Raw genomic sequence first — 24,610 nt, 5'->3', positions numbered from 1 at the left:
TGTGAGAGCGGAATCAGATGTCTTTTTGCAGACCGCCTTGGGCCCGGATAAACATATTCTCCAGTGTGTGAGCCAAGTCACTGGAAATCACAACAAAAGCTTACTTGGGATAAATATGGAAGGACGAGGTATTATTACCATTATCATTGCCACTAGATATACAATATAATTAGCTCAATTAACTAGCAGATACGGTGGTTGGGCGGACGCCACGGCACACCCAGTATCTCGAAGATCCTCTTCTCATCTCGACTCTCAAGAAGATGTCCACGGTTCAACTTCACCCGGTTCTCCCTTCGCAGTATACCAGCGAACAAACCCCGCTGATTCAAGCACATACCCTTCTTACTTGCCAACAACCGCAGACTCCGGTTAAAAACCTCGTTCCCGGTGAAATAAATAAGCGCCGCGCCTATCTCATCCCCTGGCACATACAGAAAATCAATTCGGCGCCAGACGGGGCTTTTGCTTCGCGGTAGTGCACATGTCCCATGCCACTTCGAACTCTCCCCTCGGTTACCCACTGCAAGACTAGCTTGCAGGTAATTTTGCTGAAACAAGGCCGGGATAACTACATCTGTCATCAGAGCGCAAATATCCGCCTGTGAAGCACCGTCCTTGGTAATAATGAGATCTATATCACCACTGCTCGCTGCGCCACGTCTATAAGACCCTCCTATTATGACTTTAACGGCCGGATCTACTTTAAAGAGTAACTCCTTTACGATGGCTCCATGTGCTTCCACCTCTGCGCGCGGAATTCGTTGCAGAAAGTCATCATAATGTTCAATACCAATTCGCTGGTTCTTAGTCAGGCATGCCCTAGCCTTCAGATCTTCCAGCGACTGGTAACCTTGTTGAATCCATTTGGAAGCCTGAGTAAACCCCACTCCGTAAATATTGAGGAATTGTGAGAGAAGGACGTCATGTGGCTCGGTGCTCGCTTCTTCGAGTCGTCTAAGTCTGTTCGTCCAGACGATCTCTTCGATTTTGGCGGCAAGTCGCTCACCAATGAATGGCATTGCAAGCGCTTGCTCTTTCGTGACTATCTTCTCTTTCTGCTTCCGCAGAATACTGATGGCCTTTCGATACGCAAGTGCGCGCCATTCATCTGAAACACGGTCGTAATAATCCGACATTTTCTGCAAAATCTCAATGGTTTGAGCATTGGGATTATTCTCGTCTGTGTGTCCATCGTGCTTGTGCATACAACTAAAAGTCTCTTGCCATTTCGGGATTTCATGAGATCGATTCTTTTTCCTGGCCTTCTTTCGTTTCTCAGTTTCCGAATCAGAGTTTGAATGTGCTTCTTCTATATTTGAAGCCGTGTCTAAATCCTCTTCGTCTGACTGATCCAAAGGCTGTTGTCATTTAGCATATCGCTAAGATAAACAGTGAGAAAAGGGCGTTCTATTTTCACTTACCAGTTCCTTTTCTACGCGTGTTTGTTTAATCATCTCATCTAAAATGTCAGGTCCTGTGTGAGAGAGCTGCTCCACTGCACCATCGCAATCATCTTTACGATGACTCTCAGAAAAAAGTGATGGCACTGGCGGGCCGTGAAACTCTTCGCCGATTGGTGGTGATCGGGATGGAGTGGGGGTTTCCAGATAATTCCCACTCCGAACAGGTTTCACTCTTGGTGAATCGCGCACTACAGGCGCTTCAACTGATTTGATGATTTCTCTATCATCAACCGGAACTCCACGGACACGGAAGCGAACATGAGACACACTCAAAAGAGACCCGCAGTTGATACATTCAGAAGGGTAAGATTCGTTTACCAGAGAGACTGAAGGCTATGAAAATACAGTTAGAACAGGGATGTTTGAAGTTGCATCCACTGTAAACGTACCGGAAAAGAATCTAGCTTCAAATACTTCAACACATCAGTGAACGATATCATCTTATCCGCTATCACATGAGTGACAGTATCACTCCAGGTGGGTGAGCGGGATGCTCCAAATTCAAGTGCTTTGTTGATCCGCATGCGACGTGCAGGGGAGATGTCGTCGTTAGGGATGAAAACTGAGTGAGAAATGTGTCAGCATCCGATGGTCTTTTTAATGGTCTTTATACTTTGACACAGTCAACAACACGACAAGGGTAAGACTGACAAAACACCATCCCCCTGAATATTTGCTGATGTTCCGGACGAACCCGGATGGTTGGCTCGCGTCTTCTCCTGGACATCGAGGGCTTTCCCGCAGCATCATCCGCTGTTGATCTCCTTTTCGGAAATGCAGATCTCGCAGATGTGGACTTGTCGGATCCCATAGTATTAACAATATCCTGTGCGTCAGTGTCCTTTTGGCGTTTAAGACTATGGTGATCTGGGAGGGTGTTGCTCCTTTCTCGTCCAGGAGATCGTGAGAGTGTTCGATCAGGGGAGTTTCTCTTCCTTGCTTGCTTCAATAGCACTGCTAACTCATCAATCTCTTGAGAGCTGTCGCTGTGCCCACTGAAGTTATAGAGAGCGTCGCAAAGCTCTTCCTTGTCACTTAATTTTCCGACGTTACAGCACTTGTTTTTCTTCCTGTCCATATCGATATAGCATAGGAAGGCAGGTGCTGTATCCCGGTAGTGTCATGTATGATCTCAACCCTTTAGATATGGGAATATGGCGTTGACCCTGCGCGAAATACCATATTGCTTGCTGTCCTATTGAACAACTATTGTTTCATAATTATGTGGTGGTTTCGGCAGGAAGGAAAGACACACACATCTTCTGTGTGACGGAGCACGGAAAAGGCACCAGGTCACGTGGCTCTCTACCGACTGCCTTTGGTAGACTAAATTTCTCACGAGCGTACGATTTCAAACTGGGAGGCGGTCAGGCAACAGTGCCTGCGCTTGTACATTTCAAGTTTATTTTCAACAATGTCGAAGCCACTCTCATTTTTAGTGGCTCTGAATTCATCATTCTTCCCCGCCAGCACTCGTTGCCTATTGTGCCGATTTCGAAGTTCGCAACAACAGCTCCAGAGTCGAGATGCATCAACATCCAGCTCACCCACCACTCTCTCCAAGCACGCCGGGACCCCGCGAGTCAAGACTTCTCCTAGTACCAACAACAATAACAAGGATGTGACAGACCCATTAACAGAAGCAAAAGGCCCAAAAGGGGAATTCACTCCGAAACCGCTCAGTCGCCCTCTAGGACTTCCTTATCCCCCCCAACCGGGGCAGAATACTGGTATAGACAACAGAACTCTCCGACAACGTCGGGACGATTTTGTGGACTATGAGAAGCATATCGTCCGACGGAAAGAATTGTAAAGACCCCTTGCGAAATTTGTACTGCGGAATGAAAATCAGACAGAGAAGCGTAGCTATACAAGTCACAAACGCAACTAATCATTCCCATGTCTTGGAAACTCCTATCTATAGAGCCCGACAAGCTGCCAAACCCTACTTCCGCGAATGGACAAACATGCGCTATCACAAAGGCAAAACCTTCATATCCAACAACCGTCTCTTCAAAGCCGACAAGGCCCTCTACTTCCCCAACATATCCGGCCGCACCCTCTCGCCTACCGCACCCATACAAGACACAACTCCGATCCTCCGCGGCAAGGTATCGGTTGTGAGCATATTCTCTAGCCTCTGGGCTGAGCGTCAAGCCGCTTCATTTGTAAGCCCGCTGAAAAACCCAACATTACACCGGGTCCTAAAAGATGCACCCAAGGAGGCACAACGGGTCGAGATCAACTTTGAAGATAATGTGCTGAAGGCGTGGTTGATACGTTTGTTTATGTGGCGGATGAGAAAAAACATGCCAAAGGAGCAGCATGAACGGTATTTCCTCGTGCGGCAGAAGGCGTTGACGGATAGCCTGAGGGAGCAGATCGGGATGATGAATAGCAAAGTCGGATATGTATATTTGCTGGATCATGAGTGTAGGATACGGTGGGCTGGGAGCAGTATTGCGGAAGAGGGCGAGCTGGACTCCTTGAATAACGGACTGCGGAAGTTGATAGATGAGAGAAGGGTATGGAAAGGTCTCAATGCCCTGTCGCGAAATGCAGATGGGCGCAGCTGAGTGAGTTATTCCAAAGAAATGTGCATAACAACACTCGTACTCTAATATCCCCTTCGTACACAATGAATGATGTAATATATTCAAAATGGATGAAAAAATACAATTGAAATGCCGTAAACAATTAATACATGCCTGTAGATATTGGTGTCCCACATAAAAGAAAAAACGAACAAGGCCGACTCCATGTCTTTCCAGCCCGCAGAATATATATAACGACATGCAAAAAAAAGCAGCGACCTTCATTACCGGAAGAAGAATACCATCAAGAAACAAACGCCAATAAATACACCGAGGATGATCCCATCTCTCCTCCTTTTAGCCCCAATCTTATGTATCAACGAATTCATCCCAGGAACATGACTCGCAGCCCCAACAATCCGCCGATTGATCCTCGCCAGCGACTCCCGCTGAAGGCCAAAATTCTCATTAACAGCGTATGCCTGGCTAAGAACGCTATCCATCATATTATGACTGTTTTCGAGATGGCCTCGTTCCTCCAGCATGTACTCTGCCTCCGCATTGTTGTTATTCTGGTTCGATGATGCAGAAGAGCGATAGGCGTTGATGTCTGAGCGGACGTTGGAGAGCAGGTTGGCGCGGTCGCGGGTTTCAGCGATGGCGGAGTTGAGGCGTTTGAGTTCACGGCGGTGGTCGCGGAGGATCTCGCGGTGGCGAGAGAGGTTGTTTTGTTTCAGAGCGGAGGAGGTAAGAGCTGATTCGGAATCGAGGAGACGAGCGAGTTGGGATATTAGGGCTTCTCTCTGCAAAGGATTAGCTTCTTCTTCTTCTTCTTCTTCTTCTTCTTTTTCAGTAGCGCGGAAATAGGGTATCATAAAGATCATTTCGCCCGTACCCGTTCTAGGATTTCGTGGATTTGGGATTCGGCTTTCACTTCGTCTTCTGAAGGGTTCATGGGCAGCTGTGATAGGGAGGCATATTGTGCATAGGTGTGGAATAAGGTTTCTGTCTGCGACAAATTGTGTTAGTATACACTCACTACCCTAGAGTACGATATTGGACAATAAAGCAGATTTAAAGACTAGTTGTTACCTGAGTCTCAAGGGAACGAGCCTGTTGTCGCAACTGAGCCCATCCTGTACCTGTTGCGGTCGCCATATGTGACCCCAGACGAATATCTGGTTCGGCAAAGGAGTCAAAAACAAAATAGATGCACCACGGGTACCAACAAATAGCAATTCTCAAAGTCACTTCTCTAGCTCATCGCAAGGCCATAGCTGTGACCTGCTGCTATTCTCATTAAAGATGCAGTAGCTGATGATCAGCTTCCAACCTTGGAAGGCTGATCACTATATTATCACGTGATAAATATCGGCCTCGCCTATTTCTCCGGCTCCGCACTCAGCCCTAGTCCCACACAGAGCATCCAAAGAGCAACATTTTGAATCTTCAACTTCGACGACATCTAGTAACCCTCCCCTCCCCCGACCGACATCACACGACATCCCGCCATCATGGTATGTTTGGACTTCCAAGCGCGATCAGGATTACTCAACAATGTCTTTGGGAGGGATCTCTTCGCTGACAATTTTCTAGTCGACCGCCAAGGTGAAGACTGGCCAGCTCTGGGGCAAGAGCAAGGACGAGCTCACCAAGCAACTAGATGAGCTGAAAACTGAACTTGGTCAGCTCCGTGTGCAGAAAATTGCTGGGGGTGCTTCCTCCAAACTCACCAGAATGTACGTTCTATTCCGGATCACTGAAAAATGAAAAAATGCGTCCCCGATTTTGGTGAATTTGAAGAGGCAAAAAAATGTGGTCGGGCTGGAAGCGGGCAAGCGTAATACGGAAAAATAGAATAAAGAGAGGGAAAATAGGAAAGCGAAATCAGGGCAAAATGATATACGGTTATGGAAGAATAAAGGAACAGGCTTGGCTGACAATATGACCGACGGGGTATTTGCTATAGTCACGATTTGCGCAAATCGATCGCGAAGGTCCTTACCGTCATAAACGCCAACCAGCGCTCGCAACTGCGCCTTTTCTACAAGAATAAGAAATACCTTCCCCTTGACCTCAGGCCAAAGCAGACTCGCGCCATCCGGAGACGGCTGTCGAAGCACGAAGCCGCCTTGAAAACGGAGAAGGAAAAGAAGAAGCTGATGCATTTCCCCCAACGGAAATATGCTGTGAAGGTACGGATGATGCCTCTGCGATGGTCAATTTTGGTTGGGAGATTTATCATTCATAATATTCACATGGTTCTGGTATGCTAACGTTTTCTGGTTTGGCTAACAGGCATAGGTATGATAATGGGATGCGGGGGAGTTGGAGAGCGTTGTCGTTTTGCTGTTTTGCTCTTGATATTTTTCTTCCTCATATCGGTTGAGAAATTGAACACATGTATCCTAGACGATGCAAATCGAGTTGGGCAGCAATTTCACGAAGTTTTTTTTCCCCCTTATGGTTCAAAACACATTTAATGAAAAGCCTTTTTATCTTCCTAAATCTTTTCGTTGTCTCATATTTATTTAACCTGTCTCTACAGCGCCCAACAATCTCACGAAACTCAACGCCCGTGAACCTTTCTTCCTCCCATTATAGCCTATGCCGACTCAGACAATGGGAAAGCTGCGTACTACTCCCCCGCTTCCAGACACTATAGCACAGGTTCACAGTTACCAAATTTAATATTTCCAACTCCCACTACCTCCCATGAATTCATCCTACTTCCAAGAATGATCTTGAAACGTCTCTCGCCATATATTCGTCTTCGCAACCCTACTTTCCACTTGATCCACTTGGGGCTTCTAGAAGCTTTATTCTGATTGCCAGGGGAAAAATTCGGATAGGGAGATCAGCGCGCTGTATCGACATGAGATGATCTGGCTTCAGACGGATTTCTAAAAAAAAATTGAAGGGTTCAAAAAAAGGTTCACACCCCCAAGCCCATATTGGCTCGGGAGTGCTACGTCCTCTTACCTACCCTGCTCTCGCAAAGCGCGCTGGGTAGGAATCGAACAGCCGACCATCCAGTGGTCCCAAACGGGGGCCGGTTTCCCCGCTCGACCACTGGGGTCAGCTGTTCGTTGATACTGCACACATTTCTCGGGGTTTTGAGTCCATATTTTTTGGCCGTTTTTAGCAGTGTTTGGTGAATGGACGAAGGCATGAATACCAGCAGGATCCACTAGTCTTACACGGTTTACTGGTTAACCTTGAATGTGTCTACTGCCTAAAACTCAACACGCGAGCAACACATTTCTGTCCACTTCCACGGTTCAGCTACTTCTCTTTATGTATGTAGTGGCCAAGAGTGCCTCCATCGGTGTTAAAATTACGCAGGTTTTAAACAGGAACGCAATCGTTCTCTTCATATACATTTTACTCCTTTTTCCGCGCGCATCGCTATTATAAATTTCCGAAGAAACACCCCACGCCCTCTCCAAACAATAGAGTACATTATCCCAAACAGGATTAAACTCCTTGTGTGCATGCTACCTATACACCGGAAGAGGCAGCCGATCCAAAGCTTCCACGTTCTCCATCGCAAATGTGCCGCCGCAAACACACGTTCTCAGAACCCCAATCTTCCCAATCAATCTATACATAGAAGCCGACCGGGGCAACCAGGTATCCTCTGAAACCTCACAACAGCGTACACATCTTCTCTTCGCCACCGTCGGATCCGGCAACCTACTCACATTCTTCTTCAAAATATCCACATCGTGTGTCCGCTTAAACAGCTCTGTACGCTTGTCATCCCCTATCCCAAGCCAACTGTAGTCATACAACGCCAATGCCATCCTGTCCACCTCCGATCGCACTATCAACGGCATTGTCTCTGTCAAAATCGACATAACAGCCGGCTGGAGTACCGGCGGGATGCTGCATGTGATTAGCATCTCGCGCTCTGGTGCGTTTCGTTCCGCGTTTCCAAACCCGGCAGCTTCGTAGGAACGGGTGACTAGGCTGTCGATGTGTGTGAGCATTTTCTCACAGACATCGGGTTTTAGGGAGGATTGCTCGATGGTATTGTTGATGCTGGCGAAGAGCTGGTAGGACTCGCCACTCAGGTTGCTAGCGGCTTTGAATGCTAAGGGGAAACGGCTGAGGTAGCGGAATATATGGCGGAGGAAAGAGCGTGGGACGCTGGAGAGAACTAGGATGAGGGAGGGCGATTCGTATGTTTTGCCTTGTTGAAGGTTAGGATGATGTTAGTGTCGGGGTTAAGATGGAAAGGGCTGGTGGACCTGATGGGGAAGATAGGTCTGTATATTTAAAACTCACTTGGTAAAGAAAATGAATTTCGATCAGGAGGGATCGTATCCTCAATTTCGAAAAGGTCGTTGACCAAGTATTTTGCAAGATCAAGGATCCACTTGATGTTCCCCAGAATCATATGGAGAGCTTCTGTGGATGCGCATGCGTGGCGGTCAGAATATTTGTTTTCTCATTTCTCTCGCTTTTATATATTGGAATAGTTATCATACCTGGCTCAGAAGGGGTGAAATCCCTGCCACTCTTGAGATAATGCGAAAATGTCAAAAGTAGCACCATGATCTGTCGAATGTTTAATATGATCCATGACACAGCAGAGGAAGAAGTTCGTCGCTGGAACCGGGATCTGAAGCCAAGCACGGCTTGCATCGTAAGTCCCTTTTGGATGGATTGGTTGTTTACGAGCTTGTCGTGCTCGGTAAAGTCGACGCTCATGAATAAGATCGAATACACTTCGGTGACGAAAGATTTCTGCGCCTCTGGAAGAGTAGTAATAGTTAACAGAAGGAGCAAACGTCAGCCTGCTTGAAAAATTTGGTATCCAAAACACTAACCCGGGTTGAGCTGCCGCACAATGACTGTAAGGATATCATCCGCACTGGCATCGCTCCCACACGCCCGAACATATCCCAATGCCAATGCAGCTATTGCGAAAGTGAATTTGCCTTGAAAATGACAAGTTTCAGTGTCTCATTACGATTTATCAAGATCCACGCGGAAGCCAACAGCTTACCGTTATCATACATGTCGTCATCCATACCAAACGAGTGCTCCATGCATCGCAAATGCAATTGGCCCTCCCCGCTGAGGACCACCGCCAGACACCCACTTGGCGAAAATGCAATATGGAGACCTTGGACGGAATTATAAGTATGAAGTCTGGTAAATATCCGACATTCGATGTAGCGAAGAAATCGTGCGGAAACCTACCTGACGCGTCGATCGGAAAGGTGAATCCGGCATTAGGCATGCTTGTCACAATGTTATCGTCTTCATTCTCAGTAATCGGTCTCATGGATCTAGCCTCGAAAAATGATATGGAGCTATCATCTTGTGTAATGGCAAGTACGCTGCCAGCTTCCATGTAGTCGATCGAGACAACATATCTATCGAAATATATGTCGTCTAGTTTTCTGAAGATTATTTTAGGCTAACAGTTTGGAGATAATTAGTACGAAGGGTCCTATTGTCAGGGCAAGTAGAAGTTCGTTAGGCACAAACGGTCCGTGATTGGGATCTCACCTTGGGGCTAGAGGCCGTGTTCTTCGACACCACATTATCGAAATTTGGGTGCAGGGCCTGGGCCATTGTGTCCAATTGCCAGCGAACAAGGATACTCGAGGGTCCAGAGGGAGGTGGTTGACCAAGTTGACTCTGGGCTGGAATGGATGCAACAGCTATGATGCAGGGGCCCGTAGCAGCCTGTGTGCCGGGAACGGCTTGAGGTGCGGTGATTATCTCAAGATGGGTAAGGTTGTATATTGAACCATTCGGGGATGGGAAGCCCGTGATATTGTCCACGTCATGGGCTTGCGGGTGAAAAATGGCACTGAGGATTTCAGTCTTGGTATGCAGGATCTGGAAAGCGGGGGTTGGAAACGCAACTGGGCCACCGCCTGGTTTCATGGTTAGATCCCATTCCGGAGGATCCCATTTGACCTGAATCCGGTAAAAATATAATTTCCCATATGTTGAGTAGGCGGCAATAGAAATCCCACTTCCTAGAATGTCCGGTTTCAGGATTTGTACAGGCTTTAGAAATATACACTTAGTTTTTCGTTGGGGAGAGTTGTTTATCTTACCCTCAGCCGGCGCCAGAGCAGCATGTGTCAGTAGCCCATCAAGATATCCAACCGCTTTCAATTCCGTGGATATCTCCGCCCACCTTGAGTCAGGATTCTGATATATAAGTTTAATATGACCAGATTTTGTCACCACAACGAGGCCTGGTTTATTTGCAGGATGCAGCGGCCCCAAAGGACGTCGTCGGTACGCCGGATAGTTCCACCTATCATTCGCCCGTGTCGCTTTGTGAAAACCAAAAAGCTAGAAATATTGGCGGTTGAGTTATGTCAACAACAATCACAACGTCAAAATTGAAGAATTAAGAAAAGAAAGGAGAAATCATTCACCGGCCGGTTCAGGTTTAACCACATCAAGCCAACAGGCTGCGACCAGTCATCGTCAGCATCCATCGAGGCCTGACGTGTCGGATTAACAGTATTCAGCGCCATCATTATGGTGACAACCGAAATGCGACCACAGCTATCCACGATGGCCAGCTCAGAACCGCTTTCGTTCCAGAGAAGATGGACCATGGCATGGCCGCCATGGATGTCAGCGATCTGGTTAATGGGGGATTCTTCACTCAAGGTCCATTTGCCATCAATAGGGCTACAGTGAAGGTAACGTAGCAGGACTTTCTGGCCATCTGGTGAGACATACGCAATTGCCCCAAGCTTTGACCATGCCACCTTTCTACTTAAGTGTTAGCAATTCAACTTCATGGGGAATTGAATCAAATGACCATTTTTTTAATAAGGGGGGAGGGGGACTTTGAAGAGCATACTGAGAACAGCCCGAAAGCCGAAGCTCGTCTATCCTTTGGGGTAAGCCTTTGATGGTAGGTGCCGCATCTCCCAGCCCCAGCTCTAAAGAAGTTGGATCCCCGAAAAGCTCGTCAACATCAATACTGTCTTCCATAATCAGAGGCATCCTAAGATTTACCCCTTACACCCCTAGCGAAGCTACAATACGCAGCGGACAGCTCTAATCTTGCGTGTCGCAGCACGCTGCATGGAGTTCGGATCACAACGTGATATCCCTCCAAATGATTAAGCTTTAATAACAGAAATTATATATAGACAGATAGGCTTGTCGATGACAGACCAGCCAGATCATATAGATCATATATAGTCGTCGCATCCATGATGTTAGGCGGACCAGCTTGCTTGAGTCTTGGCATCGCTCAAATAACGGAGTAGTCAAAACAGATCATGTGACATCAAGTTTTCCGTGTTTTGGTAGCTGGGACAACCGCGGAGACACTAACTAAATGCGACTAGAAAAGTGCTGTCCACCCCTCAAAATATGCGCGTCATGCCACTTGTGCTCTGCGAGATTGCAACATTCTGGCGGAAATATGCACTGGAGGAAGTCGATGTTCGATGTTGGGATATTGGCAGGCTAGGGCAGCAAATTGTCGTGAAAGGTGGATGAACCAGCATCTTTTGATTCCTTGTTACTTTTACTGTCAAAATTTAACACGAATGCTCAACTCTTCAAGAAGATCGTTGGATTTTAAAATTGGACACCGCTAATTTTCGTCCCCTGTTCTCTCACTACATCCATTTAACTTGGGCCCAAGGGGTCACAAATCCAACGGTATCTTTGGCACGGTGAGCATATCTCAGGAATTTCAGTTTCGAAACCTAGTCAAGTTCCAAAAATACTGTTTCTAAAAACTTTGTTGAGTCGCCTGGAAGCTGTAAATCACAACAACAACAAACAATCCCTTGCCTCCCAAATTCAGTGCCCACCATTGAGAGCACAGGCTTCAATGGATAAAAAGCGGAGGTAGATGGATGCGGGGAAATGTTCAAAGAACCTGAACAATGACTATTTCTGAGGGAGACAAGGTATCGAGACTGTAGATCTGAAGTAAGTGAATAGGCCTTCGCTAGGTTCTCATTTTAGAAATACAGTCCATTCAACACAGATTCCTCTCCTCCCAGTGCTGCAAGCCTCTCCACCTGCAGCCCTGGCGCCCAAGTCAGCCGGATGTCAGGAAATTGTGATTGTTTTGTTTTGGTTTTTGTGTTTGTAGTCAAAATAAACCCTGGCCAATGCAGAATCGGGACTAGCGCATCCGGAGTTCTTGCTGCGGCTCTGATCCTTCTTCCGTCGTCCTTGTCCCCATCCATCCCCTCGCTAACCTCCAACACCACGTCTACCATCTTTTCTGTCCAACAGCAACACCAGTCGTAGCCACCATTCCTATCGACTGAACGCCCATCAAATCGCGTAGCTTACCCCATGATTTAGCCAGCCGTACGATTTGGCGGGCCTGTTTCTTTATCGCTTCTCTCCCCTATATTATACACGTCGTCACGTCACGTCCCGCCTCCAATGGGCTACCCTTTCGACCCCTGGGGGGATTCCTCAGACCTTAGCTCTCCTCCAACATCACCATCGCCTCCTCCAGGTTTCCTCCCATCTCCTCCACCATCCCAAGACAATTTTGAGCCCAATTCAAACGACTCCTTTACCGCGTCGCAAGACACCACACCTCCAACCAAGAAGAGGAGGAAAGTTGAGCCGAAGCCGAGGTCAACGAAATACCTTGATTTAACCTTGGTTTCCACAACTCCCACGGATTGCTTTGCAAGCCAAACGGATGAACTAGGCCTTTTGCTGAAGGCTCTTCAGAAGAAGCGTAAAATCGTCGTGATTGCTGGAGCTGGAATTTCGGTTTCTGCTGGGAGTGAGTACATCTTGGCTTTGAGTACATGGCGCCTCTTTGCTGACGTGATAATTCCATAGTCCCTGACTTTCGTTCTGCTCATGGTCTATTTAAGACGTTGAAAAAGGATCACAAACTGAAGACCTCAGGGAAGCAGTTGTTTGACGCGTCAGTGTATCGGGACGATACGATGACTTCGTCTTTCCACGACATGGTTCGCTCGTTATCTGGAATGGCGGCCTCTGCTCAACCTACAGCTTTCCACCACCTCCTTGCCAGACTCGCAAAGGATGGCCGCTTAATGCGGCTGTATACACAGAATGTTGATGGCATTGAAACGTCGTTGCCCCCTCTGGCAACTGAAGTACCTCTTGGCGTCAAGGCACCGTGGCCGCGAACCATTCAACTACATGGCGGACTTGAAAAAATGGTCTGTCAGAAATGCAGGCATACATCCGACTTCGAAGCAGAACTCTTCCAAGGACCTAATCCACCCTTATGCCGAAAATGCTGCGAAACAGACCAATTCCGTACAACCACTGGCCAGCGGAGTCATGGAGTTGGCAAGCTTAGACCGAGAATAGTTCTCTACAATGAACATAATCCTGACGAAGAGGCCATTGGTTCAGTTGTTACAGCTGACTTACGTGCCAGACCCGATGCTCTGATAGTAGTTGGCACCACCTTAAAGGTTCCAGGGGTTCGCCGAATTGTCAAAGAAATGTGCCATGTTGTCAGGGGACGGAAAGATGGAATCACCATGTGGATAAATCACGAACCAGTCCCTGTCGGAAAAGGCTTCGAGAACTGTTGGGATCTTGTCATCAAAGGTGATTGCGATGAAGTTGCGAGACAAGCCAACATGAAACCCTGGGACGATGACAGCGATGACACCATTCAAGAATGCACAGAATCAGACGTGGAACGAGTTAAACAGGAACAAGGGCCCTTCTCCGTCATCATCCCTACACCAAAGAAACTTCAAACGAATACTGGTATCCTCACACCCTCATCCAGTCAGGACGAAGCATTCAACATCAAGGACCAACCGCCAATTCCCTTCCCCCTTACGGAAAAGCCAATTAATAAATCTCTGTCCTCCATATTATCCGGGGATCCCGGTCGAAAAGCTGCTAAGCCTAGGAAACCAGCTCAGAAGAAAGAGGGAGTTCCAAAGAAAGCCAGAACGACAAACGCAAAAGCCCAACCAAAGAAAATCGATCAACAGTTCCGCGTTGCCAAGTCGAGTAAGCCCTCTGTCACTGCTAAGAAGTCGGTTAATCCTAGCGAAAACGATCTCACTCAACCAATGCATTCTATATCGCCTGGTGCGGCTCGTAATAATGGGCCCACGTTCATCGAGACGTCTACCTCCCCGCCGTGGAAGGACACTGCCACGATCTCGCCATCTGGCGCCGTCCCGTCTGACCTTGAGAGAATGTTAAACTAAGGATGTACAAAGAACAATATAACAGAATAAACTCAAGACTATGGCTAATGGACACGTGGTTTTGGAGCATCAGTTTTATTTTCGAAGCGGATCGGATTCGAAGCACAAATTTTGCATTCCGTCACTTTTTTCTCCTTCCCATACTGGTCCCCGCCACCAGCTATGATACATGATACCTAAATAGATCTTTTCAATACTATATTGCAACCACCGCTCCTGCAGAAAATTCTGGTGGCCCTCATTTTCTTTTTCACTTGCTGGGACTGAGAGTTAATGGTACAGGTTGGCTTGGCGTTTGAATTATTATTATTGTTGTATTCCTTTTGCTCCTTTTGCTTTCTTTCTGTTTTGTTTGTAGATTAGAATAAGGAGTTTGTATAGTGGATGGAGATTCTATGTCGCATATTTTTCTCCACACCTTGTTTCAACTTTCAAAAGCTCCACTTGTCAAGACTTTTATATCAAAGGCCGAGTGTCAGGTTATGCTTGGCGACTTTTCTACCTTCCACGCAGCATTTCCTCATTTTTATTGTTCCCTGGTCAGAGTGGGCTTTTTTGTTTCTTACTATACTTTTTTCATTTCACTCTTCTTATACATAAAGTATTCTGTAATATCAATGTGAATTAGTGAAATGCATCGGAGCTCTTATGCACATTCCTGTTTATTTGCACTCTATTATTTTTTCTCACACAATTGGGGTGCAGGCATTTACATTCTATCTAGAGCTCATCAATACATATGATATCTATCATCTACTTCCATACTTGAATATTTTGGTGAATGGATTGTGCAATATTCTCAACCACATTGTGAGAACTTTACTGGTGTTTAATATCATTGATATAACAAATCACCAATCATCAATTGTAGTGGTAACATCTTCAAGTTACTTTATCTAAACACTCTGATATATTCTGAAATGGTTCATGCAATGCAATGCACTACGTTGCATATTAGTCCCATGATATTAATAAGTGAACAATAAATCTGAAATCCCAGAGACGCCGTGGTTGCCATAGCCCACACACCTTTACACCTCACTCAACAGTTCCTAGAAAGCCAACAACTGCAAATAAAAATATGAGAATAGTTATAAAACATAAACTCAGGAGGAGAAAAAAGAGAGCAAGGCAGTGAGTGACAAAGAACCAGAGAGAACAGGGGACAAAATGTTGACCTATGACCCTAAGCCGATATATACCCAAATCATAGCCCATCGCTATCGCTTTCGAGCCCCGAATCTAGGTCTGGATGCATTCCAGCCTTCCTCCTCTTCGCCGTATCACTCGCATCCCCATCGATATCAATCTCATCTCCATCGTGATCACTATTTTGAGTAGCTTCGTCCTCATCTTCTTCCTCCCCGTTTCCCCCTTCTTCCTCCTCTTCCTCCTCCTCCTCGTCTTCTTCTTCGTCCTCATCCAACACATCCTCCTCCATTTCCTCCGTCTCATCACCATCACCACCACCACCACCAACCTCACCAGGCTCCCCCTCCACTTCAGCCAACCCCCCATTACCAATCCCAGATCGCGACCTCCTAATTGCCATCTCTGTTGCACCCTCTCCACCCCGCTTTAGCCGCTTAGCACCTGGTTCAATCCCATCCTCAACATTTCCAGCTCCATCCGCAGCTGAAGCGGCGCCTACGTTTCCTGCTGCACCGGCACCTGTTTCTATCCCCATCGTCGCAGCCGTAGTGGCAGCGCCAGATTTGCGATCCTTCTTGCCCCTCCGCTTCTCTGCAGCTGCTTCAGTGTACACGGCTAGTTCGCGCTCGAGGCGCGGGAGGAAGGCGTCGAATTCTATTTGGGAGAGGGCGGCGAAGACGTCTTGTGGGGTTATGGTTTTCTTCTCGGTCTCTTCGTTTGCGCTAGAGGTGAAGAGGGGGAATGTGTTAGTTAAGCGATGAAGAAAGAGGAAAAATGGATTGAAAGAAGATGTAGGACGTGGGATAAGGATGTTAGGGCAGAGGTTTTAGGTAGGAATGGGATATAGGTCTCCCCAGCCTCTTCTTCTTCCTGCTCCCCCTTGTGCATGTGTGTGCTCATTGCATATTCGCTAGGATCAAGGGCAATAGGAAGCAGAAGAATGCCTACTGTGATGAGAGGTATGAAACGAATACCGTAGCGGCCTTGGAAATTGCTAACAACGCGTCTTTCTGTATCGAGGTGTTCGGAGGCAAAACACTCTTTGCCAATCGTTGCGTGAGAGATCGCGGGAGGAGGTAATCCTATGCAGCGATCCATATAAAAATTTTAGACACTATTAGCTCTCCTGTTCCGAATAATACAAAGCTAGGGTTCTATATCTTGGAGATTAAGTCGGATTGATCCAGCATTTGCATTTCCGCTCCAGCGCATCCGTCCCACGCACGCATGACGGGACCTCCGCCTGAAACGGAAGCCAAAGAGGAAGGAAAGGAAACAAGCAGGCAATTGACAGGATATAGAAATCTCACCTCAACATTCACGCCGGTCTCGATAGGGTCTGTACCGCTCCCGGCTGTTTTTGAGCTCTCCGCCGCCGCTTGCTGTTCTTCTTCATGGCTGCTGGCCTCCGCGACGGAGGATGTGGATTTCCGCGGTGACATTTGGGAAGGGGCCGAGACGCGAGTAAAATTATATTCTCCTATAATATATATGGGTTGGATATAGATGAGGATCGTGGACTTGGGTTATTTTAAGGGAGCAATGTGGGTTGTTGTATCCTTTTCCGCTTTTTCTTAATTCGCGCGCGAGAAATGGTCTCCGCTACACGTTGTGCAAAGATCGGCTCGATGCAGGAGGGGCGGGGATATGCGACGCACTATACAATCTCGCCGACGTAAGAGATATAGAAGTTAATTTGAGATAGATATAATTACTTTTGTTGGATATTTTTCCGTTCTCTCCCTGAAGGTTGCAGGACTATTGTGAATGGGATGTGGGGGATGTCTACATCTGCGCTTGTTTTGATTTCGGAGAGTAAAATGGTTGCTGGCTGAACGCGCGGGTTTCAATTTTTGGAGGTGGAACCATTCTATTCTTGGAGCAAAAAGTCACAAGAACTCTTGGTGATAAGAAAAAAGTAACTATATATTCTAATTTTACATCATTCTTCTCAAAGCTTCTTCAACTTATAATCATTTACTTTTCCAATATATATAAATTCAAGATTTTGGCCTGTGCTTTGTAGTCTTGGCTTCGAGTGCGCCTGAGGTTCGACTAGAATTGTAGCGTACCATGAAGGCAATCGATAGATATATCCATACAACGGGTGTGGAAGGAAGAAATGGAGCTGTAGAGCTCTATTAAATGCAAATCGTATGAATGCAGTAAGTCGTAAATAACATTAGTGACCTATACATTAAAACCGTCTAAAGCGCCTTTAAAAAATCGTCCGAAAACACTGTAGAAAGAAAAGAAGAGAAAAATGATATAGTAGGAAAAGAGGTTATTCCATAACCATCTCATCATCCTGCTGAGCACCGTCACCCCATAGACCCTCCAGTTTGAACTCCTCCGCCCATTCTTTAACAATCTGCTTGGTATCTGTACCGCTCACCGCGGCCACGTTGCCGGGGCCGCTTGCAGTGGGCAAGGAAGTAGCTCCTGGAATAACGGGGGCTTCAAGCCATCCCTGGATACGACCATCCCGCCAGTCGTTAATCACTGTCATTGCCGCGCTGCTGATGTTAGGAACACCGCCTTTACCAAGTCGACCCCGCTTTCGAGCAACCTGGATTAGAAAATCTTTGGTCTTGTCTCCATCGGTGGGGAAAAGAGGAGGGATGCCGTAGACATCGAGCATTTTGGAGAAGAGGGCAGGCGTGGAGGAAAGTCGATTCAAAAGGAGAGTGACAGCGGGGATAGGATCTGAGATTTGTTTGGGAGGGATGGCGTTGAGGAGAACGAGACGAGCTTCCTCATTGATCTTCTTGGCCGATTTCGTCCTTCCTTTCTCCGCGTTTGGAAATACTATTCCCGGAGAATCGATGAGTCTAAGCTTGCTGTCAAGCTTCACCTCTCTAATGCCAGTAGTAACTCCGGCTTCAGCACCCACTGGGCATGCCGATGAGGAGCCCTTGTTCAGCCGCGCAGTGAGTGCGTTTATAACCGATGATTTGCCAACGTTAGGATACCCAATGATACCGACAGATATCGACCGTTTCAATTGCTTGCTGTGGGCATAAGACTTCAAAGCTTTGAGCAGAGTTTCCGATGTGCTTTTAACGGTCAATTGCTTGTGATCGAAACTGTGGGCATTTGGAGCACCCGTCGATGCCCTCAATGGTAGGGTAGGGAAATATCTTCGAAGGTAGAGCATCCAGCCTTTCAAAACGGGTGGTGGAACAAGATCGATCTTGTTCAGAATCAGGATAAGTCTCTTAGATCCGCCATCTGCGGCAGTAACCTCTCTTTCAACCTCCTTTGATCTTGTTCCTTCCGGGTCTCGAGCATCAAGAACGTAGAGTATGACGTCCGCGGTAGCTACAACTTGCTTAAATACTTTGTCAAACGCCCGTCTCGAAGTCTCCTTCGGCGCTGGCTCCTCGGAGGTTATATCCATTGAGTCATCGAAGAGAACACCGCCATCATCATCCTTGTCGCTTTCATGATCCCCGTCATCCTCATCCATTTCGTCATCCGTCCCATCGTCATGGCCGTCAAATTCCACCGCTCTCGCGCGAGCCGAAGCAAGCAATGCAGCCATAGGATTCGAATCGTCACCATCCTGGTCCATATCGCCATCTACCAACTCATCGTCCTGGTCCACATCCCGGCCCAAAATTTCTTCGTCCTCTAATTGCGTATCCGGTAAGTTTTCCGCGACGCTTTGGCGAGCTTTTCTAGCTTCCTCCCGTATCCGTCGATTTTCCTCTTCTTTCAACCGTTTTTTCTCTTCGATTTCGTGGAGAATCTTTTCTTTATAGGGGAACAAATTAGGTATACCCGGATCCTTCTTTAGTTTTGATCGCCATTCAGGGTTCTAAATTAAAACGAGAAGACAGTTTATTAATTGGTTGACAACGACTAGATGTGACATCTTATTCACCGCAGGTAGCATTATCCGTATGCGAGATTGAGATAAACATACCTTTTTGGCCAGTTTTCTCAACTTCCTCTGCTTCGCTGCACTGGCCTTTTCAATTTTATGTCGCAGCCTCACCGGCGTACGCTTAGATTTCTTGCCTGCAAGAAAAATTTACACGTCAGTATTATCGGATTGCGAACCCAAAGCGAAATGAGAAACTCAGGACAACTTAGGCATACCAAGCTTGACCATCTTGAGAGCCTCTGTTTCCAAGATTAGTCACAAAAAGGCCGTATATATATCGAGAAAGGAGAGCACGGATATCTTGTCTACCGTCTCTTTTCCGATTTTGTGTGAGCAAAAAGACGCCAAGATTTCGCAGCGCTCTGCTCGATCGGGGAAATGTATATCCGTGACTGCGGTTATAAAATGCGGGGATCCAGATTGCCAAACAGTACAAAGAAGAAAAGGGCGAAAAAAAATTATATTGCAAGGGACTTATACGGCGATGTTTCATTTCCGTTAATAGGGCAATGCTCTGTATCTTTTAAATTATACCTCCAGAGGCTGTTACAATATTTCAGAGCTTGGAGAGAAGAATACTAGTATCTTGTCTCACCCCGCTGTCGCAATGGGATTCTCCGCGCCGGCGCAAACCTTTTCATTTGACGGCCTTCTTTTTGACTTTGATGGGACCATTATAGATTCAACACCTGGTTAGCTTTGCTCTTCACTCTTCTGCGCCTATTCAAATTAGGCTTTTGGGTTTCTTTTGGGTTCACTCGATGTGCTGACTGTGACATAGCGATTATCAAGCACTGGCACCGGTTCGTACATATTCAGTTTAACACCTCAAATGGATCACCAGATCGATCTTGTACATGTGTATATAATGTCGATATTGTGTATATCTGTGATTGGTCGGAAGGCAACTCTTTTTGTAATGGGATCCGTCTTAAGGAGTTTCCCGCAAGCTGATTGACATTTGGCAAAATTCAGACTAGGTGCCGAACTGAACTTAGACCCTGAAGTGATATTAAAGACATCCCATGGACGAAGAAGTATAGATGTCCTACAGATCATTGCTCCGGAAAAAGCTAACTGGGAATGTAAGTGGGGGGCTCCAACAAAATTAGGAAATAAAAATAAAATAAAATAACCACCCGCTTTCTCTATGTTCGTCTAACTAAAAAATCAATTCCAGACGTTAGTTATGTTGAGGGCCGGATCCCCAAGGAGTATGGCCAGGATGCTGTGGAAATACCTGGAGCACGACAGCTGTTAGACTCCTTAGATGAAGCAGGAGCCCCCTGGGCTGTGGTTACCTCAGGGACCAAGGCTCTTGTACACGGCTGGCTGGAAGTGTTGAAACTTGCGTATCCCAAGTACATGGTTGTCGCCGAAGATGTAGAGGTTGGAAAGCCAGATCCGCGGTGTTACCTGATGGGCCGCTCACGACTTGGCCTGGATGACGGGGCTGAGATGCTTGTGGTTGAGGATGCACCTTCAGGTATCCGGGCTGGCAAGGCTGCAGGTTTCAAGGTCGCTGCCCTTGCTTCGACGCATAAGATTGATGATCTCAAAGAGGCTGGGGCAGATTGGATCGTTCAGGATCTGCGTAGTGTTACACTGAAAGGCTGCAATGGAAAGGTGGAAATTGAGATATCGAATGCTTTGCAGTGATATATTTGTTGTTCCTTTTTTTTTCTCTTGCTCTCATTCCTGCCCTTTCCAATTTCAGGGAGGAAAATGGGTTTTTCTTGAGGTCTATTTTCCCCTTTAAGATAAAGGATTGATGCCGCGTAGGAGGAGACACGACGGACCGATATCTCGTGGCATGGATGGTCAGATTTGAAATACAGCGATGTTTCCGCACATGGTATATGCATTGCTGTCCATCTTGAGCATGCGCTAATGGCTTGCTCTCCTGCTTTATTTTACTTTGAACTCTTACCGCATCATCATTGCACTGGTAGTCATGTGGCTTTCGGGCCCTTGCATTGCGTCCATTAGAGGTTCAGACGGTACATCTCACGATTCCCAAGTTGCTGTTGCCATTGTTGCTTGCCATTTCGCTCTTGCTCCCGGTTACCCACACAATCATTTCCAGATTCCATGGCAACACAGAGATCTTCACTCGGCTTGGTGCAAGACCGAATCCTTGAGGCAGACCGAATGCAAACAATGCGCACGTACGACGCCGCTGCCGTTGTTACATAGGGGGCTTGTTGTCACTGGATCTATGTATGCTTTTTGTGACGTTTAAATTCTCGAAAACAGTGGACTCAGGCGACTCGTATTTGCAGAGATTGCAGTTTCAGAATCGCCCAGAGACGACTCCTCGAACAAAGATTGTTAACCATCTCGCTACGGTAGCCTGTAGTCTTACCGGTCATATCGCAGAAGAACACTCTTTTGAATCTGCCCTGGTCCTTGTCATTGTGTCTGAGGATAACATAGAGGGTATCAGAAAACGGTAATAAAATGGTCCCTTAAATTAAAGGTATGGTAGGTAGCAACCATTATTCATGACAGCCAAATGTGATGTGAGAAAATAACAAACATGGATGGGTATAACGAGATTATCAAAAACATGACATCGAGTCCAAAAAACCCCATTTTCGAACGTACACAGGAGCTGAACCGTAAACTAGAAGATATTGCGAGAGCCCTAGAAACACAGCCCTCCGCTGCCTGTCAACAAGATGGTGTTCACCGCTGAACATTCAGAACTCCGCGCTCTGCGGCCAGCAACTCAGGCACTTGGATGTCTGAGTGCTACATTACCTTATCCCAACCATTCTAGAAGTGAGAGTATCTGTATCAACCATAGACGCTGGGTTTAAGGAGGCTTGACCTTTAAATTGCTGCTTGTGTGCTGCTTCGATTTCCAGCATGCGAAATTCCATTCATCCATACTGTTTTTCATGCCTAGGGCAACTGTAATTTTGTCTGTCAATGATAAAACTGAACATATCGGTATCAACGGGATAACGGGGGGGAAATAGTAATGTTGTTTTCAACCACATATCTTTTGCAGGGGGAGTACGGAAATCCATTGAAAATGGGAGCCGGGGGGGCATGGCAAAATTCTCTACACGATTCTATATTTCTGGCATATTGAGACACAATGCATGAATTCGTGGGGGTTTGCTCATGGAAAGCTGATCCCCCTGTTCAGATATAATCCGTGCAATGAAAAAAAAAAAAACGTAAAGCCAATCCATGCCTCACATTCTTCCTTCCAGATCAATCCGAGACTCTGGAAATATTTATTTATGATCTCTCTTTCACGCGTGGGATGGCATCTATAACAGAATTAGAGAAGATTTAACAAGCTAAAAATATCCATTTTAGGGATAGTAAACCATGCGGATCATCCTCACCCCTCTGCCGGCGCAAGGTTCGAATCCACACAAGAAGCCAAACCACCCCAGCGGATCCGGGATCTTGAATATCCCTGTTCAACCTCAAACAAGTGCACCAGTGTAGCCATGGATGTAATTGGACAAATGATTCCAGATTAAATCAGAAAATTTTTCCGTCCGTATCTTCAGCTCGGGGGCGAAGCATCAATGCCTGTAGTATATGTTATATGGATATCATATAGGGAGGCTTAACTTATATATGAAGTATTTCCTATTCCCGTGTCTCAACCTAGTTTTAAGAACAGGCAGTCTCAACCTAGTCACAGAGAAAGCTCAGACTCGCGTGATCAATCCAAAAATATAAAGTAACGTAAAAAAAATAAAAATAAATAAACATAAAAACAAAAAAGCGGGGTGAAGTGGGTGCAGAGAAGAAAGGGGGGGGGGGGATATAGGGGAAAAGGCCTAACAAACACCCCTTTACAGAGCGCACAGAAAATCGTATGTACTGTAGGCACATTATACCAAAAAGCCAAAATCTTTGCGCAGTGACTTGATGATTGTATCCCGCCTAAGCAGCCTGATGATGATAATGTCATTGGCATCCCAGGGCCCCCTAGCCAGGGCCCCCGACGGAGCGCGGCCGAAACGAGGACGGGATGCTAACCCATGTGCTCTGCCAGGGTCACGTAGTGCGATCAGCCCCTTCCCATGCCATGCCATGCTATGCCACACTTTGTTTGACATTGAGCCTTATTACGCAGCATTATCAATTCTCATATAATTATTACTAGTAAGTTACCTTTCCAGCACATTGAACATTGGACATGCTTGTTTATTCCGTTACAAGGAAAACGGATGTGCAGGGATACGTAAGGGTAATTAAGTGGCCGAACGGTGACGACTGGAAGGCTTATGATTCGAAAAAAAAAAAAAAAAAGGTACGCCGTATGAAATGGCGATCAACACTCAAGGCATATCTCAAGCGCTGAAGGATCAAGATATCCCTGTCGGTCCCGGTGTGGTGGTCCACCAATAGGGGCAACCCACCTTATATCAAACGGGCCAAGCGCTCCTCACGGCCCGGCTGGTCCAAGCTCGTGAAAGGGGGACGAGCAGAGTGCTCTGTCAGCCATGATTACCCAACAGACATCTGCGACGATGCGCTGCCACTAACTAGGTGAGATCGACGGTGTCAGCTTCAGTTGCTGTTCTTTTGTGGTAAAATTTGGAATCATGAGAACAGGGATTGTGGATGGTTCAATTTCCATTGGAAAGGCGAAGTGTATGGCCGGCGGTAAATGGACTTTCCACCAAGAAGAAAAGGAGGACATACGGAACACTGGCTACAGTCAAGGAGTAGTAAAGTTGTGATTCTCTCTTTTTTGACAGTCGCGATGGACACGGTAGCTTGAATTTGGGAGGATCGGACATTTTAACAGATGAGGTGGTTGGTCCGGAGAATACGAGAGGAAGAAAAAATTCCAATTGGCACGGACAACAGCTAGGCCACATGAACCTCGATATCCACAGTTATGGTTGCACCCTGCCTATAAGTGTCGAGTATTATTTGACGTTAGCATCATCCACGCCGTCAATGGTCGTGTTAAGAGTCCGCCAGGACCGAGACGCCTCAAAATCGGCGATGAGTTTATAGACGCCATAAAGGCTGTCCAAGTCACTTTTCTTTTTGGCTGGTTAAGTGCGAGAAAGACATTCCGCTAGACTTTGAGTTAGCGCTCTTCCTATCTTCTATCCTCGTCAAGGATGCCTAAGCTGGGTTTCATGTCCGTTTCTCTAAAATATCGTTTCGGAGCCACGTTCAAATGGTTGTCGCCAGCAGCCCTCACCGCGTGGCACAAGCCCAAAAATGATTTTCCATTCAAGAGACCAGAACGACCTGCCATTACAGAGCGATGGTTGGTGCTGTACCCACATGGAAGTCGGCGATTATTTTTTGCTCTTTTGCGCCAGCAGAGCCTCACAAATTCGCTGAGACGTGGGGGTCTGAGCTGCTTGCCTGCTCCATGTT

General features: G+C 46.7%; 9 protein-coding genes across 9 annotated transcripts; 4 read left to right on the top strand and 5 right to left on the bottom strand.

The window, feature by feature from the left end:
• Positions 1-182: 182 nt before the first annotated feature.
• On the bottom strand, positions 183-2,277 carry HCBG_03223 (DNA polymerase lambda; the record flags this gene model as incomplete). Its single annotated transcript, XM_045430272.1, has 4 exons — positions 183-1,361; positions 1,425-1,799; positions 1,856-2,028; positions 2,118-2,277. The coding sequence occupies 4 exons, from the start codon at positions 2,275-2,277 to the stop codon at positions 183-185; spliced, it is 1,887 nt and encodes a 628-aa protein (XP_045288415.1).
• A 603-nt stretch (positions 2,278-2,880) lies between these two features.
• HCBG_03222 (mitochondrial ATPase complex subunit ATP10) lies at positions 2,881-4,042 on the top strand (the record flags this gene model as incomplete). The annotated part of the gene is made up of 2 exons (XM_045430271.1): positions 2,881-3,275; positions 3,391-4,042. 2 exons carry the CDS (start codon positions 2,881-2,883, stop codon positions 4,040-4,042), a joined length of 1,047 nt encoding a protein of 348 aa, XP_045288414.1.
• A 242-nt stretch (positions 4,043-4,284) lies between these two features.
• On the bottom strand, positions 4,285-5,158 carry HCBG_03221 (vesicle transport V-SNARE protein superfamily; the record flags this gene model as incomplete). Its single annotated transcript, XM_045430270.1, has 3 exons — positions 4,285-4,803; positions 4,896-5,009; positions 5,093-5,158. The coding sequence occupies 3 exons, from the start codon at positions 5,156-5,158 to the stop codon at positions 4,285-4,287; spliced, it is 699 nt and encodes a 232-aa protein (XP_045288413.1).
• A 299-nt stretch (positions 5,159-5,457) lies between these two features.
• HCBG_03220 (60S ribosomal protein L35) lies at positions 5,458-6,504 on the top strand (the record flags this gene model as incomplete). Its single annotated transcript, XM_045430269.1, has 4 exons — positions 5,458-5,517; positions 5,597-5,739; positions 5,970-6,195; positions 6,299-6,504. The coding sequence occupies 4 exons, from the start codon at positions 5,515-5,517 to the stop codon at positions 6,302-6,304; spliced, it is 378 nt and encodes a 125-aa protein (XP_045288412.1).
• Positions 6,505-7,301: 797 nt separating this feature from the next.
• HCBG_03219 (uncharacterized protein) lies at positions 7,302-10,996 on the bottom strand (the record flags this gene model as incomplete). Its single annotated transcript, XM_045430268.1, has 9 exons — positions 7,302-8,195; positions 8,291-8,413; positions 8,494-8,760; positions 8,836-8,946; positions 9,015-9,134; positions 9,212-9,431; positions 9,524-10,327; positions 10,414-10,759; positions 10,851-10,996. 9 exons carry the CDS (start codon positions 10,994-10,996, stop codon positions 7,498-7,500), a joined length of 2,835 nt encoding a protein of 944 aa, XP_045288411.1.
• Positions 10,997-12,242: 1,246 nt separating this feature from the next.
• Positions 12,243-14,597, top strand: HCBG_03218 (Sir2 family histone deacetylase Hst4; the record flags this gene model as incomplete). The annotated part of the gene is made up of 2 exons (XM_045430267.1): positions 12,243-12,764; positions 12,824-14,597. 2 exons carry the CDS (start codon positions 12,410-12,412, stop codon positions 14,191-14,193), a joined length of 1,725 nt encoding a protein of 574 aa, XP_045288410.1.
• Positions 14,598-15,268: 671 nt separating this feature from the next.
• On the bottom strand, positions 15,269-16,787 carry HCBG_03217 (uncharacterized protein; the record flags this gene model as incomplete). Its single annotated transcript, XM_045430266.1, has 3 exons — positions 15,269-16,067; positions 16,294-16,427; positions 16,656-16,787. The coding sequence occupies 3 exons, from the start codon at positions 16,785-16,787 to the stop codon at positions 15,401-15,403; spliced, it is 933 nt and encodes a 310-aa protein (XP_045288409.1).
• An 842-nt stretch (positions 16,788-17,629) lies between these two features.
• HCBG_03216 (GTP-binding protein) lies at positions 17,630-19,462 on the bottom strand (the record flags this gene model as incomplete). The annotated part of the gene is made up of 3 exons (XM_045430265.1): positions 17,630-19,165; positions 19,274-19,368; positions 19,450-19,462. The coding sequence occupies 3 exons, from the start codon at positions 19,460-19,462 to the stop codon at positions 17,630-17,632; spliced, it is 1,644 nt and encodes a 547-aa protein (XP_045288408.1).
• A 379-nt stretch (positions 19,463-19,841) lies between these two features.
• Positions 19,842-20,893, top strand: HCBG_03215 (glycerol-3-phosphate phosphatase; the record flags this gene model as incomplete). The annotated part of the gene is made up of 4 exons (XM_045430264.1): positions 19,842-19,926; positions 20,016-20,037; positions 20,210-20,319; positions 20,415-20,893. The coding sequence occupies 4 exons, from the start codon at positions 19,842-19,844 to the stop codon at positions 20,891-20,893; spliced, it is 696 nt and encodes a 231-aa protein (XP_045288407.1).
• Between the last annotated feature and the right edge of the window lie 3,717 nt (positions 20,894-24,610).

This window comes from Histoplasma capsulatum (assembly GCF_000150115.1).
Source record: "Histoplasma capsulatum G186AR genomic scaffold supercont2.4, whole genome shotgun sequence".
NCBI lineage: Eukaryota > Fungi > Ascomycota > Eurotiomycetes > Onygenales > Ajellomycetaceae > Histoplasma > Histoplasma capsulatum.
The sequence above is the reverse complement of the archived record's forward strand: the minus strand, read 5'-3'. Positions and strand labels throughout refer to the sequence as shown.